Below are 24124 nucleotides of genomic sequence, written 5' to 3'. Positions count from 1 at the left end.
ATTTCAATAGTAGAATAATTTTTATTTAATGATTCTTTAAATAATTCATTTAATTGATGGTACAGGGCCAAAATAATTTCCATTTAATCAGACCAAGGCAGGATTGCCCATATAGTCTGTGTTTATTGAACACTGCTTTGCAGATTTTGGTGTCTAGAACTAATTTGTATAAATAGTGGAAAAGCAGTGATAGGATTATCTACATATTTAATTAGGGTTTATGTGTAGAAATAAAAGATTCAGTTTTAAAACTATTAGTGTTCATTTAATTTTCTCAGTACAATAGATACCGGACAACACACATAACCACACCCACATGCTGCCATCCCCCCATATACACAAGTTTCATGTAGAAATATAAATGGTGGGGGGGCTTCCATTCTCAATAAAGAGAACATATTTCAAAAATTTAGAAATTAATATAGCAAGAAAGGAACAATATCTACATGAAGAAATCTTATCAAAAGCAATGAAACAAGATCTAAACAAATAAAATTACTGAGTAAAAAGATTTAATGTAAAGAAAGAAAAACCAGTTCTCCCAAGATTAACATAAAAATGTAAAACAATAACTAAATGAAGTGATTTCAAATTTTACGTGAGGAATAAATGCCAGAGAACAGTCACATACCTATTGAAACAAAGAAAATGAAGAGAATCTTGCCTTGATGGTATTCTATGGCCTAATGATGAAGCAAGATGATTCTAGTACTAGACTACACGAGATTGAATAAAAAAAAATATATATATATTTTAAATTGTAACATGAGGATGACAATAGTGCCTACTTTGAAGAGTAGCTCTGAGCATAAATAATTTAAAGAGGAAACTCTCATAAAACCTTAGCCATCCCTTTGTTATAAACAGATATTAAAACTTATAGAACTATTGCAATAAAACAATATTACTAGCCATCCCGCTGGAGGAAGAAAACTTTGGATCTTCATGTCACACCACATAGCAAAATACATACTGAATTTTAAAGACTTAAAACTAAATGTTTTAGAAGAAAATTAGGAAAATATTTTTGTAACCTAGCGTTTAGATACAGTTTTAAAAACACAACAGGTCATTGAGAGACTATAAAGAACAAATTTGACTACACGAAAATTAATTTGACTAAAGATCACAAAGTTAAAGGATAAAATGCCAATTCAATAGAAGCATAAAAAACGTGACAAAGTTCAACACATTTTCATATAAAAGCTCCTCACAAACTAGAGATTAAAATTTATTTTATCTGTTAAAGGTCATTGACTCCCCCATACACTACAAATATGGTTAAAGGAGAAACTTTTGAACCATTGCTTTGAACATCAGGAACAAGACATGGATGTCTCCTATCAGTGCCACTAATCAACACAATATTGGAAATTCTGACCAACACTATAAGACAGGAAAATGAAATAAGGTACAATATTGGAAGAAAAGAAAAATGTTAAAATTTTTTACTTTTATTTGTAGCTATTTAGACCACTTACATAAAAAACTTCAGATCAAGAAATCATTAGGATAAATTAGTCAAGGTTACTAGATGCATGATCAATAAATAAAAATCAATACCATTATTCTAGTAATGATGTAAATGATCAATATAAAATGCAAACACATATACACATACATATGTGGAGTATCCAGGAACGACTCTAGCCAAAGACACAAAGAACAAACGTTTAAAGCACATGAACGAAGGGAAGGATGTAACATTCCATGGATTGGCGGGCTTGTCATTATAAATATGGAAAGTCATCGCATAGGGCTGTAGATAGATGTGGAAAGACAAAAAGAAATGAGCGTGGACCTCCAAGCCCAGCCACGCCTCCCAGGCCAGGTCTCCGCCTATGGCTTTGTCCAACTGTCGCATCCAGCTGGGTTCTAACATAAGGAAACTCGAAAACTCTGCCTGCAGTTGGAGGAAGGAGGCCACGCCTTTTCCTGCCAGGAGACCGGAAGCGGAAGTGTGCGGTAGCAAGGTACTAGCTGTTTCACTGCACTTCAGCCTGCGTCGGAGGGCCGTTTTGCCTAGGTCATTGTCTTGACCCAGGCCTGCGACTCTTGGGCTGAAAGGGCCAGAAGTGGTAGGGGCGGGGTAAAAGGTAAGTCTGGTCTGGGTTTAACCCCCCGACCCACCCTCCCCCGGCTTCTTGCAAACAATGAGCCTTTGACAGGAAGTAAAATGCGTGACTTCAGGTCCCAGAAGATGTGGAGGGCGTTTCCTCACAAAATCTGCACTCTGTTGAGACCCAGACAGACTGTGCACTCGGGGAGCCCCCTTATCTCTCTTTAGTGAGAGGGCTATTATGACATACTGTGATATGTCATCCCACTGTAGTTTTAGTGTCACTAGGAAGAGAGGCAGGTTTTTTGGGGAGAATGTTACTTCTAGAAGTTAGAATTTATCATGAAGTGGATTTCTTTTGGGGCAGACTAGTGGATTCCTCTAGCCTTTCTTGTCAGCTTTCTATTTTGAAAAATCTCAAACTTGCTGTAAAGTTGAAAGAATGTACTGGACTGTACATCCTTGACCTGGATCCATTAATTGTTAACCCTTTGCCATATATGACACCCCCGCCCCACCCGCCGCTGAACCATTTGAAACTAAATGGAAGATATAACAGTTATAGCAGTTAGACTCCTAACTACTTTGGTATGCATCTCCTAGGAATAAGGGAGTTTACTTGACTATAATATTGTTATTCCACTTTCCACTCAGAAAAATTAAAAATAGTTCAGTTATGCCACCTAATGTACAGTTCATATTCATAGGTCTTATGAAGCTAGTTATTTACTTAATCTAGGGTCCAAAGTTTACTTATTATATTGCCTCTGTACACTCTTAATCTAGAACAGTACCTCTGCCTTTTTTCCGTCCATGACATTGATATTTTTAAAGAATCCATGTCAATTTCTTGCCGTATGGCCACATTATGGATATCTCATTGTTTTCTCATGGTTTTATTTTACTTTGTTTTCCTATCACCTGCATTTTTTATAAATTGGAAGTTAAGTCTAGAATAGTGGTTCTCAACTGGGAGTGATTTTTCCCTTGTGAGACATTTGGCAATGTCTAGAGATAGTTTTGGCTATCATAATTTGGGGTACCTCTGGCATTTAGTGTGCAGAGGTCAGGGATATGGTTAAGTGTTTTATAATGCTCGGGACAGCCCCCAAACCAAGAATTGGTTGGTCCCAAATGTTAACTGTGTTGAAGTTGAGAAACCCTGGCCTAGACCAGCATCGTTTGTGATGAGGGAAATATTCTATGTCTGCACTGTTCTATATAGTAGATTAGAGCCACATGTGGCTATTCAGTACTTCAAGTGTGGCTAGTGTGACTAAGAAACAAAAATGTTTAAATTTGTTTAATTTTAATTAAATTTAAAGAATCATATGGCTAGCTTCTTGAACAGTGTGGGTTTGCAGGTTTAATAAGATTCAGGGTAATTGTCTTTTCAAGACAGCAAGAGAGGAAGAAAGAAACAAAAGAACTACAAAATAGCCAGAAAACAATTAACAAGATGGCATTACTTCATAATTACTTTAAATGTAAATAGATTAAATTCTCCTATCAAAAGATACAGAGTGACTGAATGGATCAAAAAAAAACTAACAAACAACAACAAAAAGCAAGACCCAACTGTATGCTGCTTACAAGAGACTCAGATCTAAGGACACACAGGCTCAAAGTGAAGGAATGGTAAAAGATATTCCATGCAAATGGGAACCAAAAGATTGCAGGGGTAGCTATACTTAGAGCAAAGAAAATAGACTTTAAGCAAATAATTGTAACAAGAAACAAGGTATATAATGATAAACAGGTCAATTCATAAAGATAATATAACAATTTAAAATATATGTGTACCCAACACCAGAGCACCTAAATATATTAAGCAAATAATAGGGATCTGAAAGGAGAAATAAACAGTGAAACAATAATAGTAGGGGACTCCAAATCCCATTTTCAACAATGGGTATATCATACAGACAGAAAATCAAGGTAATATTGGACTTGACCTACTTTAGACCAAATAGACCTAACAGACACATACAGAATATTTTATCCAACAGCAGCAGAATACACTTTCTTCTCAAGCACATATGGAACATTCTCTAGGATACATATGTTAGGTCACAAAACAAGTCTTAGCAAATTCAAAAAGATTGAAATTATACCAAACATATTTCCTGACCCCAATGGTATGAAACTAGAAATCAACAGGAGGAAAGCTGGAAAAGTCACAAACATGGAAATTAAATAATAGACTCCTGAACAACCAATAGGTCAAAGAAGAAATAAAAAAGGAAATAAAAAATACCTTTTTAGTAATCAATGTTTATTGTAGAAACCAAAGACATGCAAAAAGAGAAATCACCCCAAATTCCATCAACTACATAAGCCACTATTAATCATTTTCCAATGCACATATTTTGTAATAAAATGAGATATTTTGTTTTGTAATCTGCTTTTTAAACTCAGCTATCCATATATTTAAATATCCTTCATGACATCATTTTAGTAGTTGCATTGTATTTGTTAGCATGGATAAACTATATTTTAACTAATGCCTTGTTAGGGACTTGTTCCAATCTTTCATGCTATTATTAACAATACTAAAGTGAATATCCTTGTAATGAAATCATTTACACTTATTTTGTATTTTTTTTAAACAAGATACATACCTAAAAGTAGCATTGCTGAGCCAAAGATATTTGCATTTCAGGATTTTCTTATTTGAATTGCCAAATATACCTCAAAAATGGCAATTGATATTGCAACAAGAAGTATAAGAACTGGTAATAACAAACCCTAGCATTACTGCATGTGAAAAATATCTTGAAACAAACAAAACGGAAACACAACATACCAAAATTTGTGGGATACAGCAAAAGCAGATATAAGAGGGAAGTTTATAGCAATAAATACCTACATTAAGAAAAGAAGGAAGCTCTCAAATCAACAACCTAAGTTTATACCTCAAGGTATTAAAAGAAGAACAAACTAAGCCCAAAGTCAGAAGGAAAGAAAACTCAGAGAAAAAAATGAAGTAGAGAATAGAAAATAGAAAAGATCAGTGAAACTAAGAGTTGTTGTTGTTTTTTAAAAGATAAACAAAATTGACAGTCCTTTAGCTAGATTTACAAGAAAAAGAGACAGGACTCAAATAAATAAAATTTTAAATGAAAGAGGAAAGATTACAACTGATATTACAGAAATACAAAGGATGAGAAGAGATTAATTTGAACAATTATATGCCAATAAATTGGACAACCCAGAAGAAAAGTTTAAATTCTTGGAAACATACAACCTACCAAGACTGAATCATGAATAGAAATCTGAACAGGTCAATAATGAATAAGTACATTGAATTAGTAATCAAAAACCTCCCAACAAAGAAAAACTGAGGACTAGATGGCTTCACAGGTGAATTGTACCAAATGTTCAAAGAAGAATCAACACCAGAACTTCTTGAACTCTCAAAAATTGAATAGGAAGGAACACTTCCAAATTCATATTATGAGGCCAGTATTATCCTGATCCCAAAGTCAAACAAACAGCACATAGTAGCAGAGGTCAAAGTGCAATTCCACCAGCAGACAGTGGTAGTGGTGTCTCCCAAACCTCCTCTACCATCTAGTGAATCCAGTTAGTAAGCCAAGAGCAGTCCAGTGGATCTCTTTCTCATTTGAGGCCAAAAAATCCTGCTCATGGTCCCAATTTTTGAATCTCACTACCTTGGGTAAGTTATGGTGAAGCTAGATGCAGATCAAGAGAAACCAGAAAGAGTTTTACACTTTTGTTATATTCACAGTTTCCTGGGGGAAAACACAGCACTGCATGCAGTGCTTGTTAGGGGAAGCACTGGGGTTGGTTGGTCATAAGGCAGAGGGAGGGAGCCAGAACTGTGGGCAAGCACAGTTATTTGGTTTCCATAGGAATGGGTAAGGCAGAGTAAGCAGGCTTCGGATATGCAAATGGTTCCCCCACTGAACATAAGTATTATGGTTTGGGGATATCTAAAGTCTCCAGATGTTTCTGGTTGAGGCAGGGTTTACTTGAGAACAACTAACAGCTAGCGGCCATTTTGTCACTGTGAAAGCTTCAGTTTGCAGGAATTAAAGGTACGGGTCAAACTTACTGGCATGAGAATAGACAGACCAATGCAATTGAGTTGAGAGGTAAGAATATACTCATATGCCTATGGTGAATGGATTTTTTGAGAAGATTCCAAGTCCATTCAATGGGGAAAGAAAAATCTATTCAACAGATGGTGCTGGGACAACTGGATTTTCACGTGCAAAAGGAGGAAATTGGACCCCTCTTTCATACCATACACAAAAACTAACTCAAAATTGATCAAAAACCGAAATGCAAGAGCTATAATACTCTTAGAAGGAAACAGGGGGAAAGCTTCATCATGTTGGATTTAGCAGTAGTTTCCTGTCTATAACATCAGAATCACAGGCAACAAAATAAGATAAACTGAATCTCATCAAAACTGAAATTTGTCACCCCAAAAAATTTTAATAAAAAATTGCAAACTTTTGTGCATCACAAGACATTAACAAGAGAATGAAAAGATAACCCACAGAATAGCAGAAATATTTGCAAGTCATATATCTGATAAGGGATTGATAGCCAGCATCTCTAAGGAACTCCCCAAGTTACCACCACCAACAAAAAAATAACTCAATTCAAAAATGGGCAAAGGACTTGAACACAGTAGGTATTTCAAAGAAGATACAGATGGTCAATAAGCACGTGAAAAGATGTTCAACTTCACTAATTATTAGTGAAATGCAAGTAAATACCACAATGAGATGGCATGAGGAATTTATGTACTTTTACCTTTTCCCAGATGGCTGACTAGTTAGTTGTCTTAGCACCTTTCATTAAAGGTGAAGAAGGTGGTACTCTTCTATTGACACCTCTCATTTTTGCCCCAGTGATCTGAAATACCACCTTTATGAAGTATGTTCTTCATATGTTCTTGGTTCTATTTTTAGACATTCCATTTTATCCCATTTGTCTGTTTCTTGTTCATATTCTAATACCACAGTTTTAATTATAGTGGCTTTATAGCATATTTTAGAGTCTTATCACTTGTTTTTCAGTGTTTTCTTGGGCATCATCAGATGTTAAGGTATCATAAGATGTTCTTAAGAACATTATGTTCTTTTATAGAACACAATTTATCAATTTGCTTAACTCCATTTAAAAACTCATTAGCATTTTCATTAGAATTATATTTTTAGTTAACTTGAGGACTGATATCTTTATCATGTTCATAGAAAAACATGGGAGGTTTTTCCTTTTGTTCAAGTCTATTTTGTGTCTTTAAAGAGTGTTTTAAAGTTCCTCATGTAGGTTTTATATATTTCTTGGTAATTTTAATACAAAGTATATTTTTCTAGTTATTATAAATGAGGTTTTCTCTACCACTATATCACCTTAATGGTTATTTGTTTGGCAGATGAAACTATTGGTTTCTAGATGGCAATTTCATATCCTGTTAATTTAAATTCTTTTATTGTTTACATTAATTTTATCATTGATTCTTTAGGGCTTTCCATGTGTAAAATCCAGTTATCTGCAAAGAGTTTTACTTTCTTTTTTGTAATTCTTATGGTTCTAATTAATTTCTCTTATATAATTACATTAGCTAACGACACCAGTACACATACAGATACATATACATGTATACACACACAAATACCTATAGATGTAGGCAGTCATCTTAAAGTAGTCACCAACTTCCGTTTTCTCAAGTGCTTATATTAATAATAGGTGTTGAAAGACCAGACCCAGCAGCTTAAAGCCCACGGTGGAAGTTCTCGGCTCAGTCGAGCTCTCTTGCTGTGGCGTCTCTGTCAGTTTTTACTGAGGTTCCACAGGCCCATTCTTGCCTTTAAGCTCACTGCTGGCTTCCGGGAGGATCCAGACCCCGCAAGGTCAACCTATAGGAGTGGGAGCTTATCGCATGGATGACTGCCAGTCCTGGGTTTTGCCGATAGTGAGGAAGGCGTAGCAGAAGATTGCTATGGACAGTAGCTTTAAGCATGAGTATCTGCCGATCTTGGGCCTAGCAGAGTTATGGACCCATGCTTCTCGCCTTGCCCTTGGGGATGACAGCCCATTTCTTGGGGAGAAGCGGGTAGGAGGTATGTAGTCTTTGGGGAGAACAGGTGCACTTTGAATTGGAGCCGAGTTCTTAGCACAGTGGTACAATGGAACAAACAACAAGGACACACCTGTCTATGTGTCCTCACCAACCTGGAAGAATCATAATGGTATACTTTCTGCCTCTGGATTTAAAGACATTTGGTCCTATCACTTTCGGGATGCAGCGAAGAGAGGACAACCTCCAGGGTTTGCTGAGCGATCTGGAAAATGCTCCTGAGTTTTCCATCTTTGTCTTCCATGCCTGTGTGCACAACTGGGACTGATGCAACTCCAGAGCAGTGGAGGGAGATTGCCTCCATCATGAAGTGCCGGTTTCTGTTCCCCTTCTTTAACTCAGCCTATCAGGGCTTTGCTTCTGGAGACCTAGAGAAAGACGCCTGGGCCATTCACTATTTTGTGTCTGAAGGATTCGAGCTCTTCTGTGTCCAGTCCTTCTCCAAGAACTACGGGGTCTGCAATGAACGAGTGGGGAGTCTGACCATTGTTGCAAAAGAACCTGATAGCATCCTGTGTGTCCTTTCCCAGATGGAGAAGATCGTGTGAATTACCTGATCCAATCTCCCTGCTCAGGGAGCATGAATGGTGGCCAATGTGCTCTCTAACCCTGAGCTCTTTAAGGAATGGACAGGTGATGTGAAGACAATGGTTGACTGGATTCTGACCATGAGATCTGAATTCAGGGCATGAATAGAAGCCCTCAAAATGCCTGGAACCTGGAACCACATCACTAAACAAATTGGAATGTTCCATTTCACTGGGTTGAACCCCAAACAGGTTGAATATCTGATCAGAGAAAAGCACATTTATCTGCTGCCAAGTAGTCTGATCGATATGTGTGGCTTAACCACCAAAAATCTAGATTATGTGGTCACCTCCATCCATGAAGCAGTCACCAAAATCTAGTGAAGAAGCATCACTCAAACCAGCATCACCAAAGCGGTTCTTGGGCATGTGTCTTCCCTGCTTGCATGAACCTAGTTGTATATATCACGGAGTAGAGACTACTGATGGACTGAAAGCCTGCTCTGGTAAGGTGGCCTCTGTTTAAACTGGCCCCATGTGACGGGAACATCCCTTAAAAAGAAACGCAGCCTTGGGATTTAGAACCCTTTTGGAGGCTAGAGCAAATTAAGGTTTCTATTTAAGAAGAGTAAAAAAGGTACTTTGTTCATGAGACACAGATAACTTGCCCCCATGCTAGAAGCAGGAGTGTTGCCTGTGTTGCTTGTGTGCTTCTATGTGTTGCTTGACTCTGTACAAAGTCTAGTCCCAAAGATCAAGCTGTCTGAAGAGCCACATGTAATTGTGGGTTTTGACTGTGTCATTAAAACTCATCATCTCCAACCTCTACCCCACCACCAAAAAAATAGGTGTTGAATTTTGTCAGCACCTATAGATATAATCATGATTTGTCTTCTTAGACAGTGTATTTATATGATGTATTATTTAATAGATTTACTAATAACGGAATCAAACTTGCATTCCTAGAGTAAATTCCACTTGGCAAGGTTATTTTCTTAATGTGGTTTTGTAGTATTTGCTAAATTTTAACATAGTTCATTTGAATTAACATTCATAAGTAACATAGCTCTGTAATTTTCCTTTTTTTTTGTATCCTATCAGGTTTTATGTGAATGTTATACTTGCTTCATAACAGGAATTAGGAAATTTTTTCATTCTCATTGCTCTTACATAATTTATAGAGTACTGGAAATATCTGAACTTTGAAGTTTTGGTATAATTCTTTCATCTAAAACTTCTGGGATGACATTTATAGTGCACTGATGCTGGACAAGTGTGCCAAACACATTCAATGGGGGGAATGAATAATTTTTTCAACAAATGGTGCTGGGACAACTGGATATCCACATGTAAAAGAATGACATTGGATGCCTACCTCGCACCTTATGCAAAAGTTAACTCAAAATGGATCCAAGAACTAAATGTAAGAGCTTAAAGTATAAAACTCTTAGGAGAAAACATAATGGTAAATCTTTAGTGGTCTTGGATTTGGTAATGGTTTCTTAAATATGACACCAAAAAGCATAAGAAACCAAAGAAAAAACAGACAATTTGGACTTCACCAAAATTAAATTGTTTTTGTGCTTCAGAGTACACTGTAAAGAAGTAAAAAGACAACCTTTTGAATGGGAGAATATATTTGGAAATTCTGTATCTGATAAGGGAATGGAATCTAGAATGTATAATTTTTAGAGTTCAATAATAAAATGATATATAACACGATTAAAACACAGTCAAAGGATCTGAGTAGGTATTTCTCCAAGATATACAAATGACCAATAAGCACATGAAAAACTGCTCAATACCATTAGTTTTCAAGGAAATTAAAACCAAAACGACAATGAAATACTCCTTCACGCCAACTAGAGCATTGTAATAATAATGCATTATAAAGTATGCTATAATAATGCTTTAAAAAAATACTAAGTGTTGGTCAAGGATGGGGAGAAATTGGAACCTTCATACACTGCACGTGAGATTGTAAAATGGTGCAACCACTTTACAGAGGAATAGTCTGGCAGTTCCTCTGAAGGTGAAACATAGTGTTACAGTATGACCCAGCAATTCCACTCCTAGATATCTACCCAAGAAAAATGAAAACGTCCATACAATAACTTGTACATGAATATTTCATAGCATTATTTACAATGGCCAAAAAGTGGAAACAACCCAAATGACCATCAAATGATAGGAATGTTATCTATCGATTAAAAGGAATAAAACACTGATTCACACTACAAAATAAATGAGCCTTGAAAACTTTATGCTATATGAAAGAACCAGTCACAGAAGGCCACACAGTATTTTTTTTTTCGACTTATATGAAATGATTAGAATAGACAAATCCACAGAGGCAATAGATAGCTTAGTGGCTGCTTAGGACTTAGAAAATGACATTTTTCTAAAATTGATTGTGGTGATTTCACAACTGTGAATATAAGAACCACTGAATGTACACTTTAAATAGTTGCATTGTAAGGTGTGTTAATTACAGCTCAACAAGGCTGTTATCAAAACAACCACCCCCCCCAAAAAAACCCCTTAGAGCAAAACCAATCTGGGTTTGATGCTTTTTTTGTAGTGTAAAGTCTTATATAACTTTTTATATCTTGGTTTGCATTGATATTCTATTTCAGGGCTTTTGTTTGAGCTTGGAATTTATTTTTATTATTCTCATTTTTTATTTATAAACGTTTAGTAATGTGAATTTTTCTCAGATCATTGCTTAAAAGGCATCCCATATTATTTATAGTAGATAAAAAAGTGGAAATGACCCAATGTCCATCAACGGATGAATGGATAAATGGTGATATATCCATGTAATGGACTGTTATTCCGTAATAGAGATGAAGAAGCGATACATGCTATAACATAGATGAGCCTTTAAAATAGTTAAGTGAAAGAAGCCAGATGCAAAGACTACATATTGTAAGATTCCATTTACATGACATGTGGGGACTAGGCAAATCTAGAGACAGAAAGTAGATTAGTAGTCACTTTAGGCTGGGGGGTGGTAAAATGGGGGATTATGGCTAAGGAGGTACTGGGTTTCTTTTTGTGATAATAAAAATGTGCTAAAATTGATTGTGGTGATGGGTGCACATGTCTTTGAATATGCTAAAAGCCACTAAATGGTACACTTTAAATGGCTTAATTGTATGTTATGAGAAGTATATCTCAAACAAAACTAAACGTTTAAAGAAAGAACAATAAATTAGGGGGATAGACCATTTTATAGACTATCAGGCTTATCTTTTTAAATATGTGCACATTGTTGCACAATATTGGAGAAATAAGGAGAAAGGTCTGTAGAAAAGCATTTAGTGAGCTTCTTCCTGCCTGTACGCTAATCTTTAGATAGGACGCCTCCCGGAACCACGGCCTCCTGGGACAGCCCACGACGCAAACCAAGCACTCTGCGTCTGTCCCACTTCTAACTCCGTCCTCTGCTCGGTCTTTCGGCCGGGCACTGCCCTCCAGGACTGGTCGATATGGAGAGCCTGGGCTCGACTCAGGTCTTACCGCATCCCTTCGCGTCTAGAAGCGACCCTTACCTCCGCCGTACATCTTCCTGATCCTCCAGCTCCTGAAGTCCCGCCCCTCACGCCGATCGCGATGCAGAAACCGGAAACGGAAGTGCTGATCGGTTTACGTCTCATTTTGCGTTGGTCCCTGTATCTGAGATAGGTTTTCTCCTCTCTTGACGTCAGCTGATCTAACCCCCAGAGGCTTTTCGTAGCCGCAGCGGTTCCCCCAAGCGCTTATGCCGGCTCCTGCTGCGCGAGCCTGGGCGGTGGCTCAGTCTCCGGTGGAGGCAGGGCCTTTTCTTCGTCCGCTGTGTGTCTCTCAGAAGCTGCCAAAGCAACCTTGTGTCTTTTTTCCAGAAGGAAAAGCATTTATGCTGTTCTGGGAAACGGCCCTAGCGTTTCCCCAAACGGCGCCTCTTCTCACCTACCTGGCGACTGCTGTGCATTCCGGTGAGCACTCGCCAGAAATGCTCTGGCTGTGGGTCCCCGTTATTGAAGTTTGATTAATTATTTAGGTGTTACCTTGTCCATTGGCCATTTGTTAATATTTTGCATATCTACTGTATTTCTACATCTCTCCCCATCTGTGTATAAACCCTTTGAGAGTAAGGAGATTGAAATCAATTGCAGAAATGGTATTTGACCTTTAATAACTTGGTTAATTGCCTCACATGTAACAACAAAGTTATGTAATAACTCCTACAGAATAATAGCCAAAATGAAAACTCAGTAGAAAAATGAGCAAGAGGTTTGGATAGGCTCTTCAATAAAGAAAATATATAAATGGACAGCAAATATGTGAACAGGTGCTTCATATCAGCAACCATGGAAATACGAGTTAAAATCACAGTGTGATAGTACTGTACACACCGAATGGTTAAGAGTAAAACTAAAAAGAGTGGTAGTGCCAAGTGTTGTTTAAGATGTGCATAAGCTGCTAGTGGGAACACATTTTTAAAGAGTATCCACTAAATGTGATCTGTTAGTTAACACACCAGTAAGGCATGCAGAGTATCCACTAAATATGATCTGTTAGTTAACACACCAGTAAGGCATGCACATAGACACCAATTAAACATAAAGACTTTATAGCATCATTATTTGGAATATCCCTAAAGTGGAAATAACCCAAAGTGGATCAAGAGAAGAATGGATGAATTGTGGCATGTATTTTCTGTGGCATACTCTTCAGCAAAGAGGACCAAACCACAGGTAGAGAGATGCAGTAACTTGGATGAACCTCATAAATATAATATTGAATAGGAGAAACCAGACACAGAGGAATGCATGCCGTTTCATACTGTTTCTTTAAAATTCAGAAATAGGTAAAATAGCCTAGAGTGTTAAGTGTCAGAAAAGTGGTTGTGATTGGGAGGCATGGAGTTTGTGATTTGGAGAAGAAACAAGGAATATGTCTGAGATGCTGAATACGGATATGTTCTATTCCTTGAACTGAATGGTGCTTACCTGAGCATGATTATTTCTTGATAGTTCACTGAGGTTTTTTATTCATGATTACTTTCCTCATTGTATGAATGCTGTAATTCAACAAATGAAGTTCAAGAAATGGAACTAAACGTACTACCTCATAAGATTGAGAGAGAAATACAGAAGTAGGATAAAAAGTGTACTGAGAGGATGAATGAAAATAAAATCAATATTTAATGAAAATGATCAGTAATATGAAAATTACATATGTATATATACATATATATGATAGTCTTTGTTAACTAACTGTGAGGTAATATTGGAAGACTTCAATTTCAACATAAAAGAAAAACAATGACATGATTCAGGCCCCCTTGTAGTGGCTAACATTAGAACTGTTTTTGAGTTTTTTCTAAAATCCTGATATTCAGGTTTGGATGTTTTTAGGTCAAAATTGGAACACTAAATTTTTAAGTAAGTGAGATATCAATTACCACAGTCCTCTGAAGTGGTTATTTTCTTATTCAATCTTTATTTTACCCCTAACCAGTCTTGTTTCTTTATCAAGGAGTATATTTGCATATGTGTGGTACTCCTTATACTTTATATGGGATTTATTCTTTCTGTAATTATATTGCTCATCACTAACTGATATCAATTATTTGTTTATTATGCACATTGCCCAAATGAACTGTGAGATCCCCAGGAACTGTTTTTTCCTCAGGGCCTACTGTCTGGCCTGGCATAAGGAAGACCCTTACTAAATATTTGCTGAGTGAATGAAGAAATAAGAGACTGAGGGAGTCAAAGATTCCAAGACCAACCCACCTTCATCAGGGGGTGCTCAGGGAGACTTCTGATTTCATAAAACCTTTTGTACTTCTCTCCATTATGCCTAGTAGATAGTCTGGACTGAATTCTGGTCATGTCAGGAATATCGACAACCACAGGAGATCAGGATCTTGACACACTAACCTTTGTGTATTCCTGACTCACGCTTCCTAACTGGTGATTTTGGGTCAATTACAAATCCTGTGTGAACCTTAGTTTTCTCAGTTGTTAAATGACAATATTAATAATACTCAATTTGGAGGGTTGTTACAACTAAAGGAGCTTATATATGTAAAACTGCTTAACAGGGGCTCAGTAAATGGCAGTTGTTATTAATATTTGCACATTAAACAGTTCCATTTTTTTTTTAATTCTCCATGTGGCCTCCTTTTTATATGCCCATTTATAGGCGTTCTGTTCAGCTAGTCTTTAGATTGTTCTCCAGGTCGACTGTTTCATAATTTAGTTGCAATTTTAATGCAGTCATGGGAGCAGGCAAGCTCAGCATTTACCTACTATGCCGTCTCGACTGCAACTCATGTATTAGACAAGTCTTTAATGGCTGTCACATGTGTCATCTGCAGAGAGATGGCTAAAGAGTGAAGTTTGACAATTGAAGAAAAACGTCTGTTGCTTAATGATTGATGTTGTGAACCAGTCATCCAGACACTCTAGGATATGAAGAAAAATCGAGATCAGCCTCTTAATTTAAATTCAAAAGCTTCTCTGGCGTGATCTGCTGAGCAAGAAGTGGAACGTTCCGGGAAATATCCCTGTTACATTTACATTATGCCAGCCATTAATCAGACTTGTGTGTGGTGAGTCCTTTTCGATGCTTCTCAAATTGTCTACTGGATACAAATCCTTCAATAAATGTCAGATCCACTGCTCAGGGGCTGAGTGATCATGCAGTGGGCCATGTAAGCATGATTGAAATGGTCAGAATGTGTAGAAGTCAGGTTCCTGGGATTTGGGATGCAAGAAGGTATGTGAGGGCTTTTTGGGGAAATAAATGTTTATGAATCTTACCATGTCAGTAAACAGCTCTGCCTCTCTGTACTTTAATTTGTGTAGCTCTAAGATGGAAATTTTAACTTGTTCCTCATAGGTAACAAAATGCTGAAAATCATTTTCTTGCTCTAGGAAACTCAGGCACTTTGTCATATTATGGAAGTAGTATGTTTGTGGTTTTTTATGTACATGGCGTGGAACAGCTTATAGGCATGTGATTGTTGGAATTTAATTGGCTTCGAGGTTCCTGCTGTTCTCTCGGAGGTCCTCTTTCTTGGGATCCTTTCTATTTCATGAGAGGAAAATTGAGGATGGTGACTGGGTTACTGATGGATTTTTCTCAGGTGAGTAGAAAGTTGACCTTTCTTCAAAACTGTCATGCTTATTTCTGTCAGGTAGCCATGTCCCCAAGCTTCTTAAAGCAGTTATGACCCTGCTTAGAGAATGAGTCTCGGTGACTTTCTCCAGGACCCATGCTATCTCAGTATAGAGCTGTATACAGGGAATATACTGGAAATGATTTTTATCTCAGTATTCACTAGTTCTTTTTGATCCTCAATCACACTTATTGGCCTACTGTTTTACTCAGTATTATGACAGATCTTATGGAAGGAAACGAAGGTATCTAATCTTAGGGAATTGCTGTGTCACTGTGGAAATAATTCTTTTGTTATTAGATTTTACAAAGTGCCGCATTGTTTTTAGTGCTAAATGCAGCCTATAAGTAGAGGAGGAATAAAGCTGTAAGAGCCCACAGTAAAGTTATGGTAAGATAAGTTCAGTCCTGTGTCATTGATGCTGGTATACCCATTTGACTGGATGCGATCATGAGGCAGGGGCTAAAGCAAGAGAGGAGAAGAGGTCTGGGCCCAGGAGTACTGTAGGCTTGTGATTTACCTTCCTTAACTCCCCATGCATCTTTCTGAGAACATCAATGAAGATGGTACTTAGCTGAAGCCAGCATGTGTTTGATGGTTTAGCATTTAGTGACCTTCGAGGATGTTGCTGTGAACTTCACCCAGGAGGAGTGGACTTTGTTGGATCAAACGCAGAGAGATCTCTACAGAGATGTGATGTTGGAGAACTATAAGAATCTCATTACATTAGGTAAGGCTGGCATTGTTTCTTTACTGAGCCCCTTATGAAGTGAAAGTTTCTTAAGTACCTGTGCTGTCAAATGGGAATACCGTGGTAACAAGACAGGCATAGTCCTTGGCCTCAGGGACTTTACTGTCTAGTGGAGTCTCCATGAAAATGAAGTTCTATGTAAATAAATGACTTTATTTCTTTTATGGACTATAAAACCATAGGACATAAATATGTATGAGGTTGGACATGGTGTTCAGGTCTTAGAGATCGCCAGGCATTTGAGGATACACAGAAAGAATGTTGCTTGGATTTTCGATACCTTTAAAATAGTTTTATTGCATTTATTCAAAATTTTACATGATTATTTTGCTGTGAGACTTTATTGTTTTGAGAAACCCTGAAGGCTAAGGGGTTGGTTCCCGATTCAAGGATATGTTTTATTATGTCTTGCAAGGTCCTCTTTATGTATTTCTCCCTTAAGCAGGGTATGAATCATGCAAACCCAGTGTCAGCTCTGGATTGGAAAGAGCAGGAGAGCTGAAGACAGCAACTGGAGGAGTTTGGCAGGGTGAGTTCACAAGCAGATACGGTTTTGTGAAGAGCTGTGCTAGCCTGGAAAAGGCGCAGTACCTTTGGAAATATCACTTTGCAAACTTGTAAAGGTTTACTCTTTTTTTCTGAGAGGGCTGAGGCCATTTGGTTTCTGAGTTTCCTCAGAAACCTTCAACTTCCCTTTTACTTCTAATTTCCATTGATCTCAACTTTTTTTGTTCTCAGAAAGATCTGGCTGGCTTATTTGAGAATTTCATTACTTGGAGGTAGCTCTTTTCTCAATACCTTCCTATTTTGTTTTCTTAATTTCTATCATCTTTTTTTGTTTACTGTCAACCTTAGTTTTGCCTTAAGCTTTGTAAATTGCCTAAAATTTTGACACCATGCCCTTATCATTGTCAGACTCTTAACACAGCCAAACTCTTTGTGGTCCATCTTTCTTTTTGTTTCACCATTTTTATTATGTTTCATTCATATTTTGACGTAAACATGTGCCACATGCTTTTTTTGAGGTAAAATACACATAAATTAACCATTTTAATGAGTATAATTCGTTGAATTGAGTATATTCACAGTGTTAGGGAACCATCAGCTCTTTTTAGTTCCAAAGTATTTTCATCACCTCACAAGGAAACCATGTACCCTTAGGTAGTCTGTCCCCATTTGTCCCTCCCTCCAGTCCCTGCAACTATGTATCTGCTTTCTGTCTCTATGGATTTACCTATTCTGTATGTACCTTATAAATGGAATTATACAAAGTGTGAGCTTCCTTGTCTGGCTTTCTTTACTTAGCATAATGTTTGCAAAATTATCAACGTTGTAGTATGTGTCAGCATTTCATTATTTTTTATGGCTGAATAATACTCAATTTCATGACTATATCACATTTTGTTTATCCAATTATTGTTTGATGGACTTTATTTTCACCTTTGGCAATTGTGAATACTGCTGCTATGAACATTTGTGAACAAATATTTGAATACTTGTTTTCAACTCTTTGGAGTATGTAACCAGAAATAGTTACTGGGTCACATGGGCATTTTATGTCAAACTTGTTACAGATTGCTAAACTATTTGGCATTTTATGTTAAACTTGTTACAGATGACTGCACCATTTTACATTCCCACCAGCAACTTAGAGGAGTTCCAGTTACTTTACACCCTTACCAACCCTTCTTATTTTATTTTTTATTTTAATACTAATCCTTCTAGCGGTATGAAGTGGTATCTTATTGTGGTTTTGATTTGAGTTTCCCTAAAACAAACAATATTGGGCATCTTTTCATGTGTTTTTTGGCCATTTCTGTCTTTTTTTTTGGAGAAATGCTGATATAAGTCCTTTGCCCATTTTTTACATTGAAATGTTTGTCTTTTTATTGAAGTGAAGAAGTTCTTTATGTACTCTAATAGTGCACTCTTCTTATGGGATATATGATTTGCAGTTATTTTTCCCATTTTTTTTTCAGGTTATCCTTTGGCTTTTTTTATAGTGTTCTCTGAGGCACAAACATTTTTAAATTTGATGAGGTCCAAGGTCTTACTTTAGAATAGATAGAAGGATTGGACATTGTCAAATCTAAGGTCATGAAGATTTACCCCCACATTTTCTTCTAAGAGTTTTATAGTTTTAGCGTTGACACTAGGCTTTTTGATCCATTTTGAGTTAATTTGTGTATACAGTGTGAAGTGGGGTCCAATTTGATTCTTTTGTATCAGAATATTCAGTTATCCCAACACTACGTGTTGAAGAGACACATTGAATGGTTGTGGCATGCTTGTCGAGAATCAATTGATCCTAGATGTATGGGTTTATTTTTGAATTCTCAGTTTTGTTCCATTCATGTATATGTCTATTCTTTTGTCTGTACCACACATTTTCCATATTGTAACTTTTCAGCTCTAGAATTTTATTTATTTATTTTTGTAATTTCTATTTATTGATGATTTCTGTTTGGTGAGACATCATTTTTTTGGTTTCTTTTAGTTCTCTGTCCATGATTTTCATTAGCTCTTTGGACATATATTTAAACAAACTGGTTTAAAGTCTTTATTTAGTGAGTCCACAGTCTTTGCTTTCAGGGACAATTTCTATTATTTTTTTTCTTGTTCCTTTGCATATGTCATATTTTTTAGTTGAAAATGTAATTTTAGATATTATAATGTGACAGTTTGAAAATCTGATTCTCCCATCTCTCAGAGGTTTGCTGTTGCTGCTTGTTGTGGATTACTGGTTTGTTTAGTAACTTTTATCAATTATTTTTGTATATTGTATGTTCTTTTTAGTGCAGCCCCTGAAATCTGTGTTCTGTTAGCTTAGTAGTCACCTTAGAATGACAGAAATTCTTTAAATGCTTGAAGTAAAACAAACAAAAAAACCCAAAACCTAAAAAGTCTTTTAGTTTTTGTCAATTGGCTATAGGTTGGATCACTCCTTCAGTGCTTAGCTAGGCTGTTTCCTGCTTAGCCTTCCTTTCCTGCTTGAGTGAATTTTGAAGGTCAGACAGAGGTGAAAGCATTCAGTTCTCTCTGGCCTTTCTGAGCAGACATTCAGTCCTGGGCATGCTTGTGGACTCCTTGATTTCCTTGTAAATCCTCAAGTTTTTAAAAGCCCTTATGTATTCATTTATCATTCCAAACTTGTTCCTTCCAAGGCTTTTCACTTTGTGTACTGTTAGTCCTAACCATTTTCCCTTTCCTCATGCTGTTGTGGCCAATAGTTCACCAGTAAACACTTTTAGTGGAAACTGCTTGGAATGCTCCTCACTCTTGGGAACTCTCTGGTTTGAGTGAAATAAAGGGAGCCCCTTGCACCAATACTTGAGAAAGCTGCCAAACAGATCAGAACACACAATGGCAGTTCTTTGGGAATAAGGTCCATATTCCTCCTTTTGGCACTAGCAACTTGCTCAAGGAGTGCATCTTGCCATCTGCATGGCTGCAGCTTATCTAGAGAGTGTGGATGATAGGCGAGAAGTTAAAATGCTGCAACATTCTCTTGGTGAAATATAGCTACTTCTTTCTTTAATGTCCCTTGGCTGTGTACCTTTTGACTAGATTCCAAATTCTGCAAGAGTTGGTTCTGATAGCTTTGTAAGCTTGTTAGTTGTTTTCTGGTGGGAAGGAGCCCTGTAGTTCCCTATGTACCATGTTTTGTGATGTCATTCTCTGTGTTATATGGTTTTATAAACAACTTTATCTCAGTTATTTTCCAAACTTGATTTTTTCCACTTTATTTCAGAATTGGATTTGCAACTCAAAACCAAAGTTTCCACACCTCTTCAAAATATTTCTGTGGAAAAAACATCAAATGGAATACAGTTGGTAAGATCTCCAAGAAGTAATTTTTTACCTCCACATCAAGACCAGAAGCACAAAATCCATGAAAATTATATGAGATAAATGCCATTTACTCAAAAAAAAAAAAAAAAGCAGAGTCTATGAAGAGATTCTCTGAACATCAATAATTTGAGAAGCACTCTAAATTTACTTCAAATCTGTTTCTCCTCAGAGATCTCACAAGTTAACATCCACATATATTAAACTCTGGTATCCAGTTTTTGAAATGCAATTTAGTTTAAATAATTATCAGAAAAACTCTCTACGAAGCTCTCTGAAAGTAGAGAATATAATGTGGGGTCCTGACCCTCAAGGTCGGCTTATTCAACTTAATAGGAAAAATTCAATAATGATAATGTTTGTAATACATAAAAGTTGTGATGGGGGAGACATTTTGTTATAATGAATGTGAAAAAGTCTTTAATTATAATTTATATCTTAACAGGAGAAAAGCAATGCTGGAGTGAAACAATATGGCTCTAACCTCTGTGGAAAAGTATGTAGTGAACACTTATTTCTTAAAACTCACATTAGACAGAAAATTTCTAAGGGTAATCAGAGTGGAAAAGCTTTCAAAAAGAACTTCATTCATACTTTCAAAGAAATCCATGTTAGGGAGAAAACTTCTGAGTGTGTTCAACATGAAAAAGCCTTCAGTCAGCTTTCAAATCCTACTGGGCACAAGAAAACTCAGTCACGAGGGAAATTGTATGAATGCAAAGATTGTCAGAGAACCTTTGTTAATCAGTCATCACTTAAGGTACACGTGAGACACCACACTGGAGATAAACCATATGAATGTAAAGAATGTGGGAAAGCCTTTACTCGATCCACAGGACTTATTTTACATGTACGAATTCATGCTGGAGAAAAACCATATGTATGTAAGGAATGTGGGAAAGCCTTTATTCATTCCTCATACCTTACAAAACATAGAAGAATTCACAGTGGAGAAAAGCCATATCAATGTAAGGATTGTGGGAAAAGTTTCACTCATTCCTCAGGACTTGTCTTACACATGCGTACACACACTGGAGAGAAACCCTATGTATGTAAGGAATGTGGGAAAGCCTTTACTAATTCTTCAATGCTTAATCAGCATGTAAGGACACACACCGGAGAGAAGCCATATGAATGTAAGCAATGTGGGAGAGCTTTCACTCAGTCATCGGGCCTTACTACACATTTAAGGACTCATACTGGAGAGAAAGCTTATGAATGTAAAGAATGTGGGAAAGCCTTTGCTCGTTCCACAAATCTTAATATGCATATGCGAACGCACACAGGAGAAAAGCCATATGAATGTAAAGAATGTGAGAAAGCCTTTAGATACTCCACATGCCTTAATATTCACATGCGAACTCACACTGGAGAGAAACCATACAAATGTAAGGAATGTGGGAAAGCTTTCACTCAGTCTTCAGCACTTGCTAAACATTTAAGAACTAAAGCATGTGAAAAAGCCTGTAAATGTTCTTCAGACCTTAGTATTCACATCTGAACTCATCTGGACAAAGACCTTATGAAAGTAAAGAATATTAAAACATTTTAGTCAGTTTTCATTCTTATGTAATATGTGAGAACTTACTCAGGGCAGAATTCCTATTCATATAAATATGGAAGAGCCATAATTGTTCATACGCTACAGAATGTGTAAGAAAAAACACTTGAGAGAAACATTTTCTGATTATAAGATATCTGACAAAGACTTAAAAAATTTTTTTAAAATTTTGATTGAAACGTTTTATATGTCTAAAATTACTGTAAAAGCCATGTGAAGAATGACCTACAGCCTTAAACTATTTAACATGCTTTAATAACACATGATAACTCACACTGGGGCAAAACCATCTGTATATAATGAAACCTTTACTTAGTTTTGAGGCCTTAGTATCCACATGAGACTTTGTACTGGCATAAAACCTGTGAATGTAGAAGATGCAGGAAGAGCTACACTTTCTTCTCATATCTTTTAAGAACTCAACATTTAAAAACTCACAGTGGAGAGGTGCCTTATATATGTAAATAATATGGAAATTCAGAAATTCTCGAAAGCTTCATATGCAAGAAGATGCACAAATGTAGAAATATTAAAAATTGTTCAGCTGTTAATGAATAAGTCATAATATACAGGGAGGGAAACCTTATGAAGGTAATATATATGTAGGAAAGCTTCTGCCTCAGTGTGAACATTCTTTGTCTCACAGGGAGAAAATGTTATGAATGTTAGAAGTATAGGAGTGTGTGTGTGTGTGTGTGTGGTTTAGCTTTCAACCTTTAGTAAAATGGTAATTCACACTGGAGATAAATTGATTGTAGGGTACGTGGGAAATGGTATATTCATCTTATAAATTTTACACTATACATGAAAATGCACCCTGGAAAGAAGCTTTATGAATATAAAAGTGTGGGAATATGTTTTGGTAAATACACATCCCTTAGGAGACTTGTAAAATGCTTTTTGGAGGAATAAACTATGAATGTGAGGAATTTTGGAAAGCTTTCAGGTATTGTTCTTTGCTTGTACGCAAGATAATTCTTGAGGAGAAATTAAAATACATAACATGAAAATGAGATTGCCTTTTTGTCTGTCTTATTCTCAAGAAAAATACTCAGTCTCTTAATTCTCAGTGGTGATTTTGTATTATAAAGTTTAATTACTTTAAAGACACTTTAAGTAGAACATCTGCTGTATTTTACTCATTTCATATAATGTTTTCATTATGGTTTAGCTTTAATGACTTCCTCATTTACAGTATAATATTTTCATTGAACTATGAGATATTTGGTCATATAATTGGTGATGTAGGGGCATTTTTATAACTTTTTGGGGACTGCTTTCTAATGTATTTGCAAGTAGATTATAAAATGGGCAATTTATGATATGTATTCTTTTTGTTTATAGGAAAATTCTCTCTGGCCTTGTATGGCAAGTAGTATGTAGTTGTCTCTTTAATACCCCTTGTCCTTTGGTACATTTTAAACAGAATTTAGATTATTTCCAGGCACATAATTAAAAAGCATTTTCCTTCTTAGGTTTCTTTAGGTTTATGGGAGACTTTCACAGTCCTGGCTAATGAGAAGTAGGCAGAAGTCATTGGTGTGGATTTTGGGGAAGCTGTTAAAAAGGGGACAGTCTCATATAGCTATTTCTCTTTATTGCCATTCATGCACCTTCACCTTTCCTGGAAATCAGATACATTTCTGGAGTTCGGATGATAAATTATATGCTATAGGGACAAAAACTACAGACAAATACAGTTTGGTTAAAAAAACACAGGGACAATTCCCCTGCATTGGTGTCTTTGCACAGGCCATTGGACTGCCTGTTTAGACTTCTTGGTACATGAGAAAAACCACGTCTTTATCAGGCTGAGCCCTTACATTTGAGAGTCATCAATGTATAGATGGTACTTAAAACCATTAGATTAGATGATTTCATCTGAGGGTTGGCAAGCCCCAGGGACCTTCTAACTTTAGCAGTTGGTGTCGAGGGAAGAAATACCAAATGGATGAGAAGTAATAGTCTATGAAATAGGAATAGAATTAAGATTGGTGTCCATGACCGGGATTTGATTATGAGTGTCATTGGGGACATTTTCAAAAGCTGACTTTGACTTGAAAACCCATATCCGAAAAGATATTT

The 24124-nt window shown here is 36.6% G+C and overlaps 1 protein-coding gene and 1 pseudogene across 7 annotated transcripts; both read left to right on the top strand.

The window, feature by feature from the left end:
- Window positions 1–1841: 1841 nt before the first annotated feature.
- LOC105305655 lies at window positions 1842–11140 on the top strand (annotated as a pseudogene).
- A 920-nt stretch (window positions 11141–12060) lies between these two features.
- Window positions 12061–23052, top strand: ZNF846 (zinc finger protein 846). Of its 7 annotated transcripts, none has more exons than XM_011380231.2 (7): window positions 12061–12681; window positions 15075–15308; window positions 15745–15845; window positions 16482–16608; window positions 17072–17158; window positions 20381–20463; window positions 20924–23052. In XM_011380231.2, the coding sequence occupies exons 3-7, from the start codon at window positions 15795–15797 to the stop codon at window positions 21977–21979; spliced, it is 1404 nt and encodes a 467-aa protein (XP_011378533.1). In that variant the 5' UTR covers window positions 12061–12681; window positions 15075–15308; window positions 15745–15794; the 3' UTR covers window positions 21980–23052. The 7 variants fall into 7 exon arrangements, with proteins under 7 accessions (XP_011378533.1, XP_011378532.1, XP_023379145.1 ...); XM_011380230.2 differs by having other exon boundaries at window positions 15634–15845; XM_011380232.2 differs by having other exon boundaries at window positions 12062–12681; window positions 15634–15845; window positions 17075–17158.
- Window positions 23053–24124: the final 1072 nt, after the last annotated feature.

The sequence above is a fragment of the Pteropus vampyrus genome, unplaced genomic scaffold (assembly GCF_000151845.1).
Source record: "Pteropus vampyrus isolate Shadow unplaced genomic scaffold, Pvam_2.0 Scaffold391, whole genome shotgun sequence".
NCBI lineage: Eukaryota > Metazoa > Chordata > Mammalia > Chiroptera > Pteropodidae > Pteropus > Pteropus vampyrus.
Note: the sequence above shows the minus strand (reverse complement) of the source record. Positions and strands in the feature narration are given on the sequence as shown.